This window comes from Colletotrichum phormii, assembly GCF_030913505.1.
Source record: "Colletotrichum phormii strain CBS 102054 chromosome Unknown BDP81scaffold_6, whole genome shotgun sequence".
Lineage (NCBI taxonomy): Eukaryota > Fungi > Ascomycota > Sordariomycetes > Glomerellales > Glomerellaceae > Colletotrichum > Colletotrichum phormii.
In genome coordinates, this window is record NW_026851448.1 from 1162514 (window position 1) to 1181938 (window position 19425).

General features: G+C 52.8%; 4 protein-coding genes across 4 annotated transcripts; 1 reads left to right on the forward strand and 3 right to left on the reverse strand.

Annotated features, from left to right (window-relative positions):
• Positions 1–367: 367 nt before the first annotated feature.
• Positions 368–4315, reverse strand: BDP81DRAFT_392335 (uncharacterized protein; the record flags this gene model as incomplete). Its single annotated transcript, XM_060587693.1, has 4 exons — positions 368–1476; positions 1528–3605; positions 3660–3808; positions 3869–4315. 4 exons carry the CDS (start codon positions 4313–4315, stop codon positions 368–370), a joined length of 3783 nt encoding a protein of 1260 aa, XP_060447550.1.
• Positions 4316–5816: 1501 nt separating this feature from the next.
• On the forward strand, positions 5817–7288 carry BDP81DRAFT_315537 (ubiquitin carboxyl-terminal hydrolase, family 1; the record flags this gene model as incomplete). Its single annotated transcript, XM_060584096.1, has 3 exons — positions 5817–5999; positions 6068–6262; positions 6335–7288. 3 exons carry the CDS (start codon positions 5817–5819, stop codon positions 7286–7288), a joined length of 1332 nt encoding a protein of 443 aa, XP_060447551.1.
• Positions 7289–7596: 308 nt separating this feature from the next.
• Positions 7597–9541, reverse strand: BDP81DRAFT_447842 (F-box domain-containing protein; the record flags this gene model as incomplete). The annotated part of the gene is made up of 4 exons (XM_060592228.1): positions 7597–7780; positions 7846–8819; positions 8879–9074; positions 9129–9541. The coding sequence occupies 4 exons, from the start codon at positions 9539–9541 to the stop codon at positions 7597–7599; spliced, it is 1767 nt and encodes a 588-aa protein (XP_060447552.1).
• A 7092-nt stretch (positions 9542–16633) lies between these two features.
• BDP81DRAFT_193782 (caspase domain-containing protein) lies at positions 16634–18368 on the reverse strand. The gene is made up of 5 exons (XM_060582447.1): positions 18126–18368; positions 17977–18067; positions 17851–17923; positions 17402–17788; positions 16634–17350 (listed from the first exon to the last, which is right to left on the reverse strand). The coding sequence occupies exons 1-5, from the start codon at positions 18206–18208 to the stop codon at positions 16884–16886; spliced, it is 1101 nt and encodes a 366-aa protein (XP_060447553.1). The 5' UTR covers positions 18209–18368; the 3' UTR covers positions 16634–16883.
• Positions 18369–19425: the final 1057 nt, after the last annotated feature.

Consider the following 19425-nt stretch of genomic DNA (forward strand, 5'->3'; position numbering starts at 1 on the left):
GAGAGACGGATCTATGAAAAATGTAGACATTGTAATTCGGGGACATCATAGCGAGGTTAGGAAAAGGCCACGAGCATCAAAAGTTCGTTTTTTCACAATGTCATCAAAACGTCCGCACACAAAATCACGGTCCAGTCGAGTGATTACAAAATGAAATTGTCTTTGGTCATGCTGATTATAGCCCTATTCAACCTTGGTGTTTTCCCCTGTCTGTAACGCCGTGCCATGATATAAAATGCCTATGCACACCAACAAAAGACGTATACACAAAACATGCCTCTTTCCTCGTCACACAACAACAAGCCCAAGCAAGTGTGTATCCATCCCGAAAATACCCCCCTTTACCCCAGTTTCGTTGTAATTCATTCTAGTATTTAAGCAGCTTTTGTTCCTTGCCGCTGTCGGCAACCTGCTGGGTAGAGAAGGCGCAGAACTTGTCCTTGATAGCGACCACCTCGTATGTACCTTCTTGGCTGGCGCGGATGATCTTGCTGCTTTCGTACGAGACGTCGTGGCGTGTCTCGAGAACCACGCTCTTCTGGCCCTTGCGGGCATTGGAGCTGCGGGTGTATGTGAATTCGTATGGCGGAGTGCCCCAGAACTCAAAGAGAATCTCCACTTCGTTGCCTTCGTGGATATCCACACGAGTCTGTCGGCCCCTGCTGATCTTGACGGCGGGTAGAGGGTGAATGGTCTTGGTGATGTCGACAGAGGCGCGGCACTCCGAGGCCTTGTCAGAGATAGAGGTAATGGTGAATTCGCCGGGTGACTCGGCGATACGACGGAAGTTGGTTGTGCTAGACTTGGCCTTGCGTTGCTGGCCCTGGAAATCGTACCAAATCTCAAAGGGAGGCGTGCCGGAAAGCGTGTAGGCAATACGTTCACCAACGCAGTAGTCACCTCGGCTCTCCAAGGGGTAGATGGCGGGAGCGTCATGGAGATGAACTTGCACAGACGGCGCACCAATCTCGTACTTCTTTTGGCATCCGCGAGCGTCTCTAACTTCGCGGATGCGGACATGCTGAATTCCAAGGCGCAAATGCTGCCTGGGAATGTGGATGCCGTACGTGTTGCCTTGGATAGAAGGAATTCTGTACGTTTCAGGGACAGTTCCACTGTGATGCTTGATCTCGATCTCGATGTAGAATGGAGCAACGCCATTCAAGGTGATGGGAATGGTGTCTTCCTTGTCTTGCTCGGTCTTGCAGTACTTGAAAGATTGACCGGGCTTGACGAAGGCAGCAGATGGCTTGGCATTGACCCTTTGGTCAATGACGAGAGACCGGGAGTTCTTCTCACTGTTGTAGAGGTTATCTGCCAGAGCGGAGAACTGGTACGTGTACTCTCCAGATTTGGAGGTGTCCATCGGAATGGACGCTTTGTTAAGAGACGTGTCAAAGTCCCTCTTGTTGGTCGAGGCATAGCCTTGGGGAGGCTTGTGCTGGATGTTGTAATCAACATGGAATGGAGCCGAGCCTTGCAACTGTTAGTACTTCAGTTCGAGGGTTGCGATGGCGTGTAACTTACCCTTCAGGTTGACCTCGAAGGCGTCGATATCCCCCTCGCATACGTCACGTTTGACAAATTTGCCCTTATCCAAAGTGATGGTATCGGACGGCACCACGGTGATCTCTGGACGAGGGTACCAGTCGACCTCAAACTTGGAAGCCTGAGGGTCCACCACACCAGGACACTGATTGTCTTTCACGTTGACGATCTCGTATGTGCCTCGGGACCTAACAGGAAGGACATCATTACCATTCCTCAGCACCTTCTCGTAGATCTCATCGCTTCCATCGACATTGCGGTAAGAAACTGTCCAAGGCCCTTCGCCCTGAAGACGCAAAGGCAGCTTGACATCGGCGTGTTCAATAACCTTGGTGATGCGCTTGTTCTCGAGCAGGCCAAATGCTGCGCGGGGCCGCTGGCGCCTAACCGAGATCTTGAGCTCATCCTTCAGGAACGTGCGACAGCCAGACTTATCCTGGACACTGTTGAGAGCAAGTGTGTATTCTCCGCCCTTTGCAAGAGGCTTAGTCTTAATCTTGTATGATGACCCCTCGATGTCGGTGACACGCTCGGATTTACGCTTTCCATCGTGCACCAGCTCCCATTCGAGCGTAAAGGGAGCGTCGCCGAGAAGGAGGATGTCGACTTCAACTTCCTGTTCAAGACAGGCGCTCTTGAGTCCGGTTGGGTGCGAGATGTGTGCAGAGGCGGCTGGCTTGACGTCCGTTTCCAACGTCATTTCGGGGCTGAGAGGCTGGCCCTTGTAGATGGCATCATCGATCTGCTTGAAGATGTACTTGTGGTGACCGGCAGCAGTGGGTCTCAGTTCGACTTGTTGTCGGAGACCCTTTGCTTCAACTCGCTCGTGTCGGGTCTTGCCCTGCTCGTCGACAACGTCGTATCGAACGACAAATGGCGGCGTTCCGATGAAGTCCAGATCAACTCGGAGTCCTACTGAGTTACCTGCACATTTGTCGGGTATCTCTTCGGAACGGAGAGCAAGCTGGGGCTCGAGCGGGTTGAGCAACAAGCAAGATGATGGCTCCTGCACCTCTCCTTCGCACGATCCACTAGAAACAGATTTGAGTGTGTAGAGACCAGGCTCCGAGACGTATGGCTTGTCGTGAGAGTTGGCAGCGGTGAAAGAACCCAAGGAAACCTGATCGCCGTGGTCTCCGCTGTTGGTCAAAGAGTCGATGGGCGAGAACTCCCAAGTCAATGTGTGCGAAGTATCTGGGTTCTTACCAGCTATCGAGAAACTGACTGGAAGTCTCGCCTTTTGGCCCTTGGCAACCTTGACCGGTCTGCGCAGGTCACAATCTTGCAAGCGAGCTCTCGGTCGCTCCTTGACGAAAAAGTTGCGTGCCAGATGCTTAGGCCGGGGACGCACTTCCGCATCTTCGACAGATGGAGCATACTTCTGGACGTTGCCGAAGCCATCCGTGACCTCATCCACGGCGTATTGCCACTGTCCTGGACTATCCAGGGTCTCATTGATGCGCACAGCCACCGTATGGGGTTTAACCCAGGAGATGTCCTCGTCACCAATCTGAGTCAAGGAAGAAGACGGTGTACCGAGTAAAGGTGAAGTATAGTCTTCGGGCTGCAGACTTTGGAAGTGGAAGCTGCGGTCGTTGTCTTTTCCCGTCCGGCTGTAGACAATTTTCAGGGGCGGCGTTCCAGTAACGTCAACAAGTAGGTTGGACAAGTCCCTGATGCACCGGTCCTCTTTATCGGGCGTCCGGAACCCTGCCTTCGGGCACGGCACTACGTAGGTGTCCCTTGTTGTGCGCTGGACCTCGAGCTTGTACTCATCCAGAACCTTGCCCAGGCGGTACACACCAGTCTTCTTCACTGGATACTCGATAGAGTGAGCCAGTGGGTTTGACTCCGCTGTTTGGTCCTTGATCTGCTTCGCGATTTTGCGAACCTCCCTAGTGGACAGCTTAATCGTTTCTTCCAGATTGGTGTCAAGGTCGATGCGGATGAGTTCCATCTCGGCAGGCACTGTGGAGTTGAACTGTATGGGCAGTCGAATCGTTTCGCGTCCTTCGCCGATGCAGAATGGAGTTTGCTCGAAGTTGAGAACCGCAGAACTTGGTAAATGTCAGCAAAAGAAACGATAGTATTGTGCCCAAGTAGAGTCTCACCCTTCCGGCAAGATATTGATGATCTGCCTGCCCATGATCAAGGAATGATTATGCAGAATACTCGAGACCTTGACGGTGTTCTCTGAGACGGCTAGCTCTCGGTCGTAGAAGACCTTGAGGAAGCCAATAAGCCATGGTTGCAACGGGAGCTGTTCGTGGTTAGCCTGGTCTGAGAAGCGACATAAAACTGTCTAGTCTCCTGCACATACCGGAATGTTGAACATCAACATGAAGTTGAAGAAGGCGTGAATCAGGAAGATTGCTGTAACCACAGGCTGTGACAACTCCAGCCATGGTATCCTCATTTCCGGGAGACCGAAAAGAAAGCCAAAGTCGATAAAGACCCATTTCAAGAATAGCCAGGCTGATGTGTCGTTATCCTCCACAAGCTTGATCCAGTCGTAGAACCGCCATGCCAGCAGGCCGACGTATATGGCAAAGGCATAGAAGCGCTGTTGGGGAGCATCGAGGATGGTCAGAGGAATGACGGGCTCGGTCGCAGGGCCATTTCGAGTCGCACTCTCGGGAGCCTGAGGGAGTGACGATGCGCGGTCGCTCTTCTTCTGAGAGGAGGTGGAGGAGCTCGGATCGTGATCCTGTCGTCGGGCTGGTGTCTGTGGAAACCCACCAGTCCGCTGTCTTGGTGTTGCGCTCATCGCATGCCGTATTCAAGGGCGCCTCATAAGAATCGGAGTGTGGTGAGTATGCCGACGATGAATGATATCGTACTCTGTGAGCGATGCAAAGGGGATGCCGTCGGGTATTGAAGAGGCTTGCCCGGCGTTGCAAGCTATTGTTGACGTCGTGGAGGTAGGGAACTTGGAAAGCTGTAGCGGGAATCTAAAGCTTCAAAATTTCCAGTGAATGTTCGTCACGTCCAAACGCGCCTAGCAACAACACCCACCCGGTGTGTATCTACGAATTTTGATTGGCTCAAAGTCCTTTTGATGGGCCCGCTTAGAGATACTAACAGGGTTTTAGCTTGGTGACAGCTGGCGAATAAGGCCCAGACGCTGTGTGAAAGCTGGAAGGCTCAGGTACTACACAGTGAGGTACCTAGCTGACCCGCCTTCCTCCTCTGTTGACGTAGCTGGGGAGCTGCAGCCTGCCCGTTGTCGATGGCCGATCCCCGCCGCGTTCTGAAGCTTATCTTGACACAACACCTGTACAGCCGCCTATTATCACCAATCATATAAATCCAAAGTGAGCATAGAAGCAACGACTCAGTTGCCTTGGCTCGAGGAAATAGGTCAATTCATCCATGTATGAGGTCAAGTAGGTAGGAGGCCTGATGAGAAATGAATACCTTTCCAAGTCAAGCCGTCACATGTAACAGAGGAGGTAAGTCTGCTTTGCATCTTCTCTTGTCAAATAGGTGCTGTTTTACCCTGCATTACTATGACAAAGGATGATCTATTTTCCCATTTTTTCCATGTCGTTCCTTCCACAACGAGAGCCTCAAGTTTGTGGTAGTAAATGGAACTCATGCTCCTAATTTATCCCAGAAGTCTCATTTGTAAATTTCTTGACTTTGTCCTTGGTCCTCAATGGCAACCTCATAGCAAAGGCACTTTCAATTGACTGAACCAACAACGAAATGTTTGTCCATCATCATTAGACAAGGTCTCCTACCGTCTTCTTCCAATTAAATCGATTGGCCGCCGAACACCATCTTGATCTTGCTCACCTTCTTGTAACCCTTTCTCCCCCACTCACAACTGCATACCTCCTTCACCACCTACTCAAACCAACTCTTTCTACGAGCTTCTTACAGAATCACTCTTCACTCGCAATTTCTCATTCGGAAATTATCAAACAAGCAACCAAAAACGTTACACCACAGCGGCGCGTATAGTCATGGCCTCAGTAGCGCCAACGCCTCCTCCCATGCCTCGACGGCAGCTGCGAAGTCGCCAGGCAAGCGCAGCAGTCGTCGTGCCTCCAACGACCAAAGTCCAACAAACATCTGACGTCCCCTCACCTATAGACCACGAACGCGACATCTACGCAATCCAGTCCAGCCCGCAGCAGCACACCAATGTCGCTTTCGCGGTAGCAGGCGAGCCTGATCCCTCGCCGGAGCCCCCTCGGCTGCGGAAGAGGAAGGAATCGCCCTGTGAGGATGACGGCGAAGCTGTTGCTGCCACTGCCATTGCCATGGCCGCCAACTCAAGGCGGAATCCGAAGCGGAAGGCTACCGAGACAGCCGCCGCCGCAACCACCGCTGCCGCTTCTCACGAGGCGAGAGACTACCAGACGCTTCTCCGTGAATCTCTGGCGCCCCTGGACAAGGACGAGCTGAAGGAATGGGAGGGTTGGTGTGAGGTGGAATCTGAACCTGTACGTTGAACCGCGCTCCCCACCATCTACCCCAGCTTTACTTCTCAGACTAATGAATACCTTCATAGGCCTTCTTCAATGCTATGCTACGAGAGATGGGCGTCAAGGATGTCAAGGTCCAAGAGGTCTTTACGGTTGACGAAGACTACGTCGCGACTCTTCCGCAACCCGTCTATGGCCTCATCTTTCTCTACCAATACTTCTCTGAGAACTACGAGGACGACGCCGTCGTCGATAGCCGCGATGTTTGGTTTGCAAATCAGGTATGTCTTTTCATTTGTCCCTCTCCTTTTCCCTCTTTCGACCGCAAGATTCACTCACACAAAGCCACACAGACGACAGACAACGCCTGCGCAACCGTCGCCATGACAAACATCCTCATGAACAGTCCAGGACTCGACCTCGGAAAAGACCTCCAAACCTTTAAAGACTCCACAAACAGCCTCAGCACTCCTCTCCGCGGCCACGCCCTGAGCACAAACGCCTTCATCCGCTCCGTCCACAACTCCTTCACCCGGCGAATGGACCACCTCAACGCCGATCTCTTCCTGGAGACCGAGGCCTCAGAGTCCAAGAAGAAGAAGAAGACGACGAAGCGCAGGGGTCCCGCAAAGAAGACGAGGCGAACCAAGAAGCAAAAGATTGACGACGAGTCCGGGTTCCACTTCATCGCCTACGTACCGGCTAACGGCTCGGTCTGGGAGCTGGATGGTCTCAAGACGAGGCCCGTGTGCCTTGGACCCCTCGAAACGGGCGTCCACTGGGCGAATCTGGTCCAGCCCGAGATCCAGGCGCGCATGCTCCAGTTTGAGGAGAATGCCCTCTCTTTCAATCTCCTCGCGCTCTGCAAGAGCCCGTTGACAATCTTGTCGGGGGAACTCGCGAGCACGATCCGCTCGTTTGAGCTCTTGGAGAGCCGTACCAAGGACCTCGACGGCTGGGAGAGTCTCGTTGCCGGAAATAGCCAGCCTCTGAAGAGCTCCGAGATTGAGCGCCTCGCCGGCTTTGGAATTTCAGGATTGGATATTGAACAGGCGCGCGTGGACCCAGCATTCGAGAGAAAGATTGCCAAGTCATCCACAGATATGGCGGAGCTCTTCAATTTCTACGACGATCTTGTGACGAAGCAGAAGTCTCTGATCGGAGAGTACAATACCGAAATTGGCTTCATGAAAGAGGACGATGACCGTGTGCAGGGACGGAAGAAGGATCACACTCCTGCGATCCACTCCTGGGTGCAGAAGCTGGCGGAGCATGGTGTGCTCGCAGACTGGGCAGCCAACTCCTAGGATGACTTGCAAAGGGGAGAGACGATGTTAGCACGGTATTGCGAGGGGGTCGATATAAAATTTGCACTTCAGGGGCGTTTCTGGTCTGGAAAAAAAAGAATAGATGGTTTTGCATGTAGCTTCGGCAAAGCAGCAAGTCTATTTAAGTAATGGAACACCACGGCCGTCCCTCTGCCTGTTAAGAAGGCAGGGATGAGGGGCATACGTGTGTGCAAGACGTTCACATTCTTTATTCATGAGGCAGAACTTCTGGTGAAATAGTAAAGCCTCGGTTTCTTTCAGCTGTCAAACTCCACAACGCCCAGTGCTTACACTGGCGTATAGACCACCTCGTCGTTGGAAGGGATTAATGTGCACCTTTCTCTATCGAATCGCCTAAAGAATAATCCAGTGTCGGGGAACAAGGCTGCTTCTGCCTCTTCAGGGTCGCGCACGAGTTCGAGGCTTGAGGCCTTGACCAAAGAAAAGGTCCCTTGCATGTTTGGAGGAGTCCTGATATATTGGTCAGCGATCTTGTCCTTGTTCGTCAGTCTCGTCAGTCTCGTCTGTTAACTCACAATAGCCTGTAGTACAGGAACGATCCTTGAGGAGCCGTCTCCCCGCCGGTCACAACCCCAACAAAGCCGTATCTGCCATGCCGGACAACATTGCCAATCTTATACTCCAGGTTCGTCTGTGAGTCACGAATCACAGGTTGCTTCTCATCTGCCCGGCGAATGAGGCGAAGGATGTATTCTGGATTCGGAGCAGCAAGAAACACATCGCCATGCGGTTGAGGCCGGGTAGTATAAATCTTTTCCACAATCCAGGCGTCATCAAAGCGCAGTGAGTTGAATCGTAGGGCGAAATGCGATGTCACATCGACGAAAGCATCCGGGTCCAGGAGAGTTGTTGCCCAGGCGGCGGCGTAGACGGATAACTCAAGGTTCTGGAGAGCGGTCCCAGCCTCGAGTCCAGCCAATCTCTCTATAGACACGTCCTGAGACGTGTAAACGAGGTTGGTATGCCGTATATTGTGTGCGAGGCGCCCAATCATGGTTGATACGGCGGCCGGGGCCATTGCTTCGACATCTAGACTATGCCACCCGACCTGGGCAATGAACTGCCGTAGTGTCTCCTTATTGAACTCTTCATCGCCACCGTATGGATCCAAGTACATCCTCTCAAGTTGTCTTGATGGATCCGTGACTCTGGAGCCATCCAATGTGACTTCTGGCGTCGCAAAGACCATCGCAAGCACATGACCTGGTAGGGCACAGCAGTGGGCGTTCAATCCCAGCCTCTCGCCGACGCAGCAGAAAATCGCCGCTGAAACCATTGGAAGCGACTGATGAGCCGGATTTCGCAGCGCATGACCAAGGAGACAGTTCCGTAGGTTGCGATAGTTGGTCTCAGGGTCGACCATACCGGTGAGATTGTTGGATCTGACCCAACGATTCAGAGTCAATGCCCTTTCCCGAACGCAAAGCCCATCGAACTCGGGGTGACTGTTCCGGAAGTCGGCTGCGAGTTTGTCAAGAAGCCTGGAAACCTGCCATAAGGGTTAGCCGCCAAGGAGGCATATAACATGTTGACCGGCTGATGACCTACGTGATCTATATCACCCACGTCGCCCTGTATGACAAACATGTCAAAAGCAGCAAGCGCGCGCTCTAGCCTTCTGGGCACAACTTTCGGAACTTGGTTGGGTATCCAGGCTTCGTGTGCCTCATCACTGCGAAGGTCGTCCCAAATTTGAATGGCGGTCCCGCGGCGCATACTGGCGAGAATGGCATTACTGAAATACCTGGGCGGAGTTGATTAGACAGCGCCAATGAACGTTGTATCGAAAGTAACCTACCTTCTGGCCAGGACATCTTCGACATGATCTGGGGTCTGGGCCTGATCCAAGAGAAAGTCCTTGGCGTCAAGACCAAGCAAACAGATATCTTCAAAATTCCTTACTCGGCCATGTTTGGTGGCCAATATTCCACTGAACTGGCTTGCAGCCTTGGCGTCTCTTCTCTTGCGGAATAGAAATAACTGCTTCCATAGAACGCTGGACGCAGGCTCGTCGAGTTTCTCATTGAACTTGTGACTAGGATGCCAGAACTTGAAGGCGTGCAAACAGTAGTATCGCCACAAAATCGGCTCGTTGGAAAGCCGGCTCAGGCGTTTCGACAGGGGGCTCACTGAGACTAAGTTGTCTTCTGGTGAGATGTAATGTAGTATTTGGTGGATGATTTCATCTGGGATTTGGTCAAATGAGAGCATGGCGGCAGAAGCCTCATGCGCACACTTTGAATTCGACGGGCAGAGATCACCGAAGAAGACCGGGGATGGATGCTGTCGCAATCGCAATCGCAATCGGGGTAGGTTGGTGGGGTTTGTGGAGGACTTATACAGATAGATGCCGCAGGGAATCAAAGTGCGAGCTGTGAAGACGACTTCAAATGGGGAGGAAATTTTGATAGCAGTCGTCTCTGTGAGATGGTCGTCCCGGGGTCGGTTTGATCGAAAGTACCTTGGATAGTGACGTTTTGACGCTTGCGGTGTGAAGTGGTTGCATCACAAATCAATGGGAGGTTCTTTCCCACATGTATCCGTAGTGTCTCAAGCTGCCCTGTGGAAAGCAGCAAGGTCCACCACCCTCACTGACGTTCCTACCCGGGGAGGGGTCTAGAACAGTACCCCGATAATGAAACCAGCATATTGGCATAGAATCGATTATCCAGTATATGTAATTACGCAGCGGCAGGTAATACCTACCTTCCTTTTCGTACTTGATTTCCTTTTTCAAAATACCTTAAGAGACTCTCAGAGACAGAGTATCCAAACAGCCGTTTTAAAGCGGCAACATTCATCAAGAAAATGTTTATTCCTAAAACTTGTCAGACTTAAGGCAGGCTGCTGATGGACTGTCCTGGTAAGGTCATAATCTCTTTAAGGGCATACTGCGCCAGCATGGCCCATGGGATTCTTAAACTGCGGAGAACCTGCCGTTTCCTCTTATCTGATTGGACGCAACAACCGTTCTTTCCATTGGTCAAAAAAACCACGATTTGTTCCCGCTTTGTCCCACCACGCTAGTCCGAGATAGGAACACGAGTAAACAACACTCACAACGCGGTCTGGGATGTGACCGTGTACCCTTGGTCCCTTGCTGCTCATTCAAAGTCCCGTCCACTATCAACACCGCGACCGACCGGGTTCTGAGCTATCGCAACCACACAAGATCTTATAGCTTCTGCTTCGCATTGCACTTGTTTTCATGCTTCTGCTTCGCACCACCACAGCGCACGCCGATCATATATACCACTGCCAACTCAATGTTATGACCACACCTACGAGATCGCAATTCTAATCGCTCGTCGACTCCCCCCCCCCCCCCCTCTATAAGTTAAACGCGGTCAAGATGGTCGCCCCAGGTATCGGCGGCCTCGACACGCCGCGAACAAACCTTGGCGATGCGACATACCTCAGCCGACAACCCGACTTCGACATGTCGCAAGAGATGTCCTTTCAATCTCCCCCGGCGAAAGAAAACAACTTGGTGCAACAAATGCGCAACGGGCGCTCGGGAGGCATCAACCTTCGCACACCGCGGGGTCGCGGACCCTTTGCGGACCGAAAAAACCTACCTGCAGGCCTTGGAGGAGCAGAATTCACTCCTATGCTGAAGTCTGCCACGCGAAATAGCATCCGTCGAAGGTCTGGCAAGGAGAATGGCGCCGTGCCGAACACGCCCGCACTCAACAAAATCGACGAGGACATGACGCCAATTCCCAACATCGACACCTCCATGTACCAGTCCCGGTCCTTTGTGGATCGCACGCCACTCCCCGAGGTCGACAGCACGAGTACTGCATCTACACCGCTCGTAGTGTTGCCGCGACGCGACGGGAAGGGCCCTCTGCAGGACGGGAACCAGTTGTCGCTACGGGAGCAGGAGAGCGTAATCGATAAAATCGAAAAGGAAAACTTTGGCCTGAAACTGAAGATTCATTTCCTCGAGGAGGCTTTACGGAAGGCCGGTCCCGGCTTCAGCGAGGCGGCATTAAAGGAGAACACCGAGCTGAAGGTCGACAAGGTGACCATGACGAGGGAGCTTCACAAGTACAAGAAGCACTTGACGTCGGCTGAGAAGGACCTCGAAAGCTACCGACAGCAGATGATGGAATTACAAGAGAGAGCCAAGAAGAAGTACGCAGACCAGAAACAGCTGGCAGAGATTGAGCGACTACAACAAGCTTTGGAGGATAGAGAAGCCGATCTCGACGACATGCAGCGCCAGTTAGGTCAGGGACAGCACGATCAAGGGCAGGTGGACAAACTGCAAGATGAGATCGGTGATCTGGAAGCAGAACTTCGCGAGAAGGAGCGCCTTCTTGGGGACCACGAGGACGAAATCGACGACCTCAAGGCGAAGCTGGAAGACGTGGAGGACAAGATGAAGGACTCTCAAAGACGAATGATCGAGCTTGAGCAACAGGGACAGTCCAACGAGGATTTGGAGGAGGCAAAAGACACCATCGACGATCTGGAAACCAATGTCCGTCGCTTGGAAGAGCAAGTTGAAGAGATGAAGGACAAGCTCAACCAGGCGATTGCAGACAAGGAGCAAGCAAAGGGTGATTTGGAAGAACTCCAAGAGGAGTTGGCAAATAAGTCAATAGCCACCAAGGGGCTCTCGCGTCAAAAGGAGGAGAAGCTGTTGCGCCTGCAGGCTGAGATGGAGGAAGCCGACACCAGATTCGCGAGTATCGAAAAGCAGCTTTCCGAAACGATCAAGGAAAATGATGAGCTCAAGAGCGCAGCCAAGGAAGATCGCCGCGCCCGCGAAGCCTCAGAGCGCGACCACCAGTCACAACTTGCCAGACTCGAACAGCAGCTTTCCGACATAACGACAGAGAAGGACAGCCTCAAGAATGCCGCGTATGAGGGTCGTCAAGAACGGGAATTCTCTGATCGCGAACGCCAGTCACTGTTGGCTCAAGTGGAGGACCTCAAAAGGGACTTGGAGTCCAGGCTCGACGAGAAGAATCTGCTGCAGAGTCGTCATGAGGCCTTGACAGGCGAGTCTGACTCTCTTCAACGGGATGTCACGCGCCTACAGAAGAACGTTACCGACTTGGAGGAGAGCCTCGCCCAAGAGCGGGACCATGCCCTTGAAATCGAACGGGATATACGCAGCCAGTACAGAGATGAGATCGACAGGCTTAATGACGAGATCTCGGACCTCCAGGCTGAGATTCGGGAGAAGGACAATCTCTACGACAACGACAGCGAAAAATGGGAAACGGACCGCCAAACCCTGGACTCGGAACGCAAACGGGCAGAGGAGAAGGCCTCAGGGCTGGAAAGGACGATTGCAGCTCTGCGCGAGGCCGAAGGCAACTTATCAACCAAGGAATCAAGGTTGCAGGAAGCACTAGAGAGTGAAGCTCAACGCCACAAGGACGAAAGAGCATCCCTCACAAGGCAAATCGAGGACCTTCAGCAAAATCTCGAGACACGGCAATCTATGCTCAATGAGTTGCGGAATGAATTATCACAAGTTCAGGATGAGCTCCGACAAACTCAGCTAGACTACCAAGCGCAGAGCGAGAAGATCGAGGGACTGGAGGATGAAGTGGAGGTCCTCCAAACAACTTTGGACGAGGAATCAGAGCATTCTCGCGAGGAACTGGAAGCTGCAAGAAAAGAATGCGACGCTCTAAAGCTGGAGCTCGATGAGGTACACCGTGGTACGGCCTCGGTCTCTCAAGAGAACGCCAGCAAGTCAACCCACACCATCGAACGACTTCGAGTTCAGCTGGACGAGGCTACATCACTCGTGTCGAAGCTGAAGAAGGAGAAGGAAGCGCTCCAGGACAGGCTGCAAACTCAAATCTCCGAGTCGACTGTGCAGGTGAACAGGGTGTCCCGTGAAAAGCAAACGCTGCAAGATCAACTCGCCAACCTGAACCTCGAAATGCATTCTTTGCGCAGCTCATTGGCCGAAGCAAGGGCGGAGCGTGACGAGGTTGAAAGCGAGATGAAGCGGTTGCACCAGAATGGCGAAGAGACACTCCGCATCGACCGAGAACGCCTAGACTTGAGGACGTCAAAGCTGAAGCTTGACAATGAAGTACGGAGACTAAAGGACGAGAATGCTGCTCTGGCCGAGCAAATGCAGAATGTCGAAAAGTCTCTCGAAGACGAGATCGAGAAGGCCGCAGAAGAGGAGGATCGCCTCAACCAGGAGATTCGCCAGCTTCAAGCCAGGCTGCGGGAAGTGTCTTCGTCAGAAGGTCAAGAGTCAGTTGCGACACGACGCACGATACGGGAGCTCGAACGGCGAATCAGAGACTATGAAGACCAGCTTGCGATGACCCAACAACTTCCCGCTAACATCGGTGATGGGAACAGCGACATGTCCATCATTCGCCGTGATCTCTCCACGGCACGACAGAAGGAGCGTGAGCTCCTCCAGCGTGAGGCAGCCCACAAGGATGTTGTCAAGGGTCTCAAGAAGCAAATCGCAGAGCTGGAGCGCAATGCCCACGATGCTGAGATGTCCCGCCTCATCACGTCTCCAGCATCCTCAAGTCCCTCAGCCAGGAAATCCGAAGTCACTGAGCTGCGCCATCAACTATCTACAGCACAGCAATCGATTCAGACGTTCAAGACCAAGGCCCGCGATGCCGAACGCAAAGCCTCTCAATTCGAGCAAGATGTACAGACCCAGCTTGATGATCTGGAGGATCAGAAGCTTGCTTTGGAGCAGGCCCTGGAAGATGTCCAGCGCGACGCCGACGAAGCTTCCGTTCTTCACGAGAAGGCTCTCCGTCGTCTGAAGCAGAAGCTTGACAAGGCAGAGCAAGACCGTCAGCTTGTAGCCCACGGTCGTCACAACATCGAAAACATGTCGTCCTCGGAGAAGAGAGACCTTCAGGAATTGCTCCGTAAAACACAAAGCGAAGCAGATGCGCTCGAACACGACGTCATCCAGCAACAGGAGACCATTGATGAGCTGACAGCCGCTGAGGGCTCCCTTCGTCGCAAGCTCGAGAGGGCACGCGGCGAGCGCGCGGCATACCGCCTGACCGCAGAGAAGCTGCAAAAGGACATTAGGGACCTCAAGGCGCTGGCCGCGGCCGAGAAGAAGAACCCGCGGGCAGCCCGACTCGCCGCCGAGACGGACGAGAGAATGAGGCAGACGGACGAGGCGCTCGAGACAGTCATCCGCGCCGCCGAGAACGCGGACGCGAGGCACACCAAGGAGCTCCGCGGCATGACGCTGCAGATGGAGTGGATGCAGGCGCGGTGGAAGCGTGAGGTCAGCATGCGCGCCGACGCGGCGTACGCGAAGAAGTTTTTGCAGCTGGAGCTGGACATTGCCAACGCATGGTATGTACCCTTTGCTGTCTACTTCCCTTTAGTGGTCCAGATACTAACATCAGAATCAGCAACAAGGCTCAGCTGCGTGAGTTGGAGCAGATTCGCTGCGAGCTGCTCGGCAGCCGCAGGCCGCTCCCACCACCATCCTCTTCGTCGACAGCGAGGAAGCAGACGGCGTCGTCCGGCCGCCCGACGCTCAAGACGGTGGCGACGATGGCGCGCTTCATTGCCAGGATGCAGATCTCGGCGCGCGAATGGGCCAAGCACGAGGCCACGCGCCAGAAGCTGGCCGACTGCGTCGACGAGATGCGCAAGAGCAAGAGGCGGCAGCAGCTCAAGGTCGTGCATGCCGACGACGTTGCGGCCTGAACGAAGATTTGTTGTTGGTCACAGTCTATCTTGTCTCCTATTCGGTACCGCCTAGCCTCGACTTGGAGGTCCAGCCCAGATTACACGCCCTAGATACCCCCGGAGTATGGTGTTCCCGAAGGGAAAAACGGTGGATGGACGGAATGGGACGGGATGGTGAAGGGTGCTTCGGATGTCTGCGAGAGGGTAACCCTCATCTGCGAAACGCCTTCCCTATTCATCACGTTGCAGCCGAGCTGAAGATGTCGCAGCATCATCTCGGACCAGTCGTGGCTACCGGTACCACACACCATGGGGGCCCTGCACATCCCCATCCCGCTCACCCACTTCCCTCATTCAGCAACATCCGCATTCGCATTTTAGCATTTTTGGTGTTCAAGTCTTGTCCTGTCCAAGGCCCTTCTTTTGTTTTTGCATAGCCAGTGTTACCTACTGCAATACCCTTGACGTTGCAGTGTAAGCGAGCGAGGCATCTCTTTTTCCTCCTTGGGGAGTTTGATGATCGTCCGCGTTTGTAAAAAGGGATCTGCAAGCTAGCCCCAGAGTGGACGGAGGATCAACTGGGAGGAGAGGGAAATCAGGACGGTCATTGGCCCTCTGCTTGGCAGTTGGCACATTGCTCATGTCCCCTCTTCTGGCGTATTGGGCGTCGAGCATAAAACATTGTTTTTTTCTTCTCCTTTGGTTGGTTTATTGGTAGAATGAATGACTGGGCGAAGGGGAAAGGATGGGAAAGGAGTTTTTGTCATATTTTTACTTTGTTTGGGTTTAGGACATGGATTTTTTCCAAGCACGGCATTAGGTTGCATGATGAAGAAGTTGGAAAAGGAGGCATGAATACCGAAACAGACGTTTAATCCCCTGCTTGCTTTTCCCAAACAACTTGACGATATCCCTTGTCGAAGTGACGCAAATCAACTTTTTATTGTCTAGTTCTGGGAACCAGTCGAGTGAGGGTACCTGGCATCTCAGCTATGCGAGAGACGGGATAGGCGTCAGAGTGTGGCAAAGAAGACTTGCCCAGAAAAACAAAATGAAACCACCCAAATGATACCCAAAATCCTCAATTTTCGCCATCCCAACCGATTCCTTTTTCCAATGATGACCTATACCTGCCTACGTCTAACCAACCCTGAGTATTTATGTTTCCAGGCCGAAGTAGGGCATTATGACATATACAAGGCGGACCGGCCGTTGACACACAGGATTATGATTTACATGACGAACAAGAGGTTGGTGTCTGCGATGATGTTAGCTGTGGTAATAACAGAGATGTTCGTTCGTTTTTTTCGATAGAGGACACATACTCAGAGGGTGACTGCAGGAGAGCTGAGGCTTCTGCGTGTAGCGGGTCGAAAGCTCGTCACGGATACTGTTCAAGAGCTGCACGTAGCTCTGTTGAGGGTTCTTCTTCATGGCCGTGATGAAGGCCCACGACATGGCGCCGGTAGCCTGAGAAGCAATCGTGGCATCGGCCCTGCGAGATGATATTAGTATAGATCCAACTTGCTGATAGCGTTCTAGAGGTTCGCCTTGATGTCATCGCTCTTTCCACACTCGTGGACTGAGGCAGATCTAACGTGACTCGTCGCTCTAGAATCAAACCACAGCCGCAAGTAGGCTGCAATTTGTTCTAGAGCATTAAGATTATCGTTGACCTGGAATAGCGGGTATAAAGTAAAGAAAATATGAGAAGAAAATATTAAGAAGACATGCACGCCCCAGACTTTTACTTTTTTTTTGGCTTTCGCCTCCATTATCCAGAATTTGCCATCCCACCAGGGGAAGTAGTACACAATCAAGGGACTTTTCTGTGAACTCTCCAGAGAATCGGTAAAGCGCAATGAAAACAAAAAGGGTATCATCAAAACAGAAAGAAGGGGGTAGCATACGAAGTTTGGTCATCTTTGCTTCCTGATAACATGACCACATCAGCAGGCGACGTCTTCGTGGCCATGGTGCGGTTGTAAGCATCTTCGCCAGTGGTTGCCTTCTTGAAGAAGCCCATGATGTTGCTTGCCACACCGCCCAGATCGCCTTGGCTGTATGACGATATGGCACCGAGCAGACCTTGGCCGGCCTCCTTGGCCAAATTGGGCTCCTTGAGGATACCCTGGGTCGAGTAGATGTAAGGGAGATCGAGTGCAGTACCCGAGTGACAAGAATCGAAGATAGCAGTCAATCTCACGCCAGCCTGCAAAGGTTGAACCATGATTCTGTGCATCTCATCGTCTGTAATATGACCGGTTTGGCGGAAATCTACCGGATAAATGACTTCATCGTATCCGTCAGGCTCGTCGCCGTCCAGATCCTTTGTTTGACCACCGTGACCTGGAGGTGTTAGTGTCCATCAGCAGAATCGTCTTGTTTTTCGCAGCTTACCTGAGTAGTGGAAGAAAAGGGAGTCGTTGGGCCTCGCGTCTTTCACAAGCCAATGCATGGCTCTGAGGAGGTTCTGTTTCGTAGGCTGACTCATGGGATTTTGCTGGTCGTCAGTGAGGATAACCATATCCTCCCTCTTATACCCAAAACGGTCGACGAGGTACGCCGACATATTCTTCACATCATTGATACAGCCACGCAGTTGACCGCGCTGGCCGAAGTAGTTGATGCCAATCAGTAACGCCTTTCTCCGGCCGGTGCAATTGGAGTACTGGAAGTTGTAGTTGGTAGGCGCGCCATGTCCGAATCTCTGTGGTGCTGAGGGCGGCGGCGGCGGAGCGTTGTGGTTTCCGTGCATGTAAGCATTTGAGTCCGCGGTGGGTACTCCTGCATAACGACAGTTGTTAACTCTATGGTTTCCATATTGGACGTCCAGCTTTCAAACTCACCTGGGCGGTTGTTGTAGTTCGGTTGAGGCGGAGGCTGCTGATATCCACCGTATTGTTGAGGAGGAGGAGGGGGCTAAAGATTACATTAGTTGACGAGACATAGGCACCGCTGGCAGACAGCCGTACCTGGTTGTATCCATAGGGTTGAGGCGACGGCTGTTGGTAACCGTACCCCGACCCAGCGGGAGGGTATCCGTTGTATCCTTGCTGTGGAGGGCTTTTGTTCATGTTAGTGGCGAAGCGCGCACATCTAAAACGAAGATTGAAGTTCATACGGGTAGTAACCGCCCTGCGCATATTGCTGCTGCGGCGGCGGGCCGCCTTGGTATCCTCCGTACTGGCCCGGGTATCCTGACATGTTGTCTAGACGGCGAGACTTTCCTCAGACCCGATCTGTGTGTATTTGGTGACCCGAGGCCGACAAGCCGAGGTGGGAGGTAGGTTCTAAATCGGCGAGATGGTCTTCGAAGAGGAGTGGGTTGGCAAGGAGGATTTCGGGGTCGGACGTCTTTATAGATGGGCGACGAAGCTGAAGTAGGGTTGTCGCGAGTTCAGAAGATGGTGAGGGGAAGCGAGGAGGTCGTGGTTGAGGTGTAGGAACGGGACGAGAATGCGCGTGGTTAGGTCTCGAGACTAAGTTGGTGAGCACAAGAGCAGTGTCAGCCTTCCTGGAGCGCGAAACTGGTTGGAGGAGCGTGGACAAGCTTACCAGTAGGTTACGGTATGAGGAGAAGGGCTAGCTGAGGGTTCTATCTCAAAGCGGGAAAGGGATCCTGCAGCAAGGGTGGCTAAGGACCCTAGCTGACTCTTTTGATGCTTTGGAGCCGGCTTGTGAGACGGATTGGGTAGAAGACGGCTTTTGCCGACGGCAGAGCTTAGGCAAAGGTACTCGGTACAGTTGGGTAGGTAGATTTAGGATGGACGATGATTCAGTAGCTAGCTGGGTGCAACAGAGGTGTGAGCTGGGGTGGCAGCCAAAAGCAATGACGGCGCAGATATGCAATACAGCCTCGAACAGAAAGCGAGCTGAGGTGATGGAAGAAGGAGAAAATGGAGTGAACGGAGTGTTCGGGTTGGAGGAGTGAAGAAATGTGAGGAATGTGAGGAATGTAGAATGTGCTGGAGTATCCGTAAGGTAGGAGGACCAGGAGCAGGGTACCTCAAGGCTCAAGGCTCAAGATGCGCCGCGGCGTTGCGGCGTTGCGGCGTGGGTGTGTGGTGGAGGGGTTCGAGCTAAGGTTGTCGGCACGCACCAGGTCCACTGTCCACCACCTTCACCTTCTGCTGGGCTGGATGTGTTTTGGGCCTTTGGCGGGGAGGGGGGGTGCCGGGGAAGAAACAATCTAACCACACAACATGCCTTACCTTACACTGCGAAGTATTACACTATCAGATACACTCACTGCACTACAAGACCAGGACTGAACAAGCACGAGAACAAACAAACATGAGAACAAGGTAGTAAAGTGGAAAGAGAATCCCAAAGTGGAGGTAGATGATGACTGTAGGGCTAACAAGACTATGTAATGTTGGATCAGTCGTCGTAGGCGCCGAGGAAAGCAACGGCATGTGGCA

What these genes read in the sequence shown, in the direction of transcription:
- BDP81DRAFT_193782 (XM_060582447.1), bottom strand. Translation starts at nt 18,208, where the DNA reads ATGTCAGGATACCCGGGCCAGTACGGAGGATACCAAGGCGGCCCGCCG. An exon ending in GCGCAGGGCGGTTACTACCC is followed by an intron (nt 18,068 to 18,125) that starts GTATGAACTTCA and finishes CATGAACAAAAG; the next exon opens with CCCTCCACAGCAAGGATACA. An exon ending in AACCCTATGGATACAACCAG is followed by an intron (nt 17,924 to 17,976) that starts GTACGGCTGTCT and finishes TGTAATCTTTAG; the next exon opens with CCCCCTCCTCCTCCTCAACA.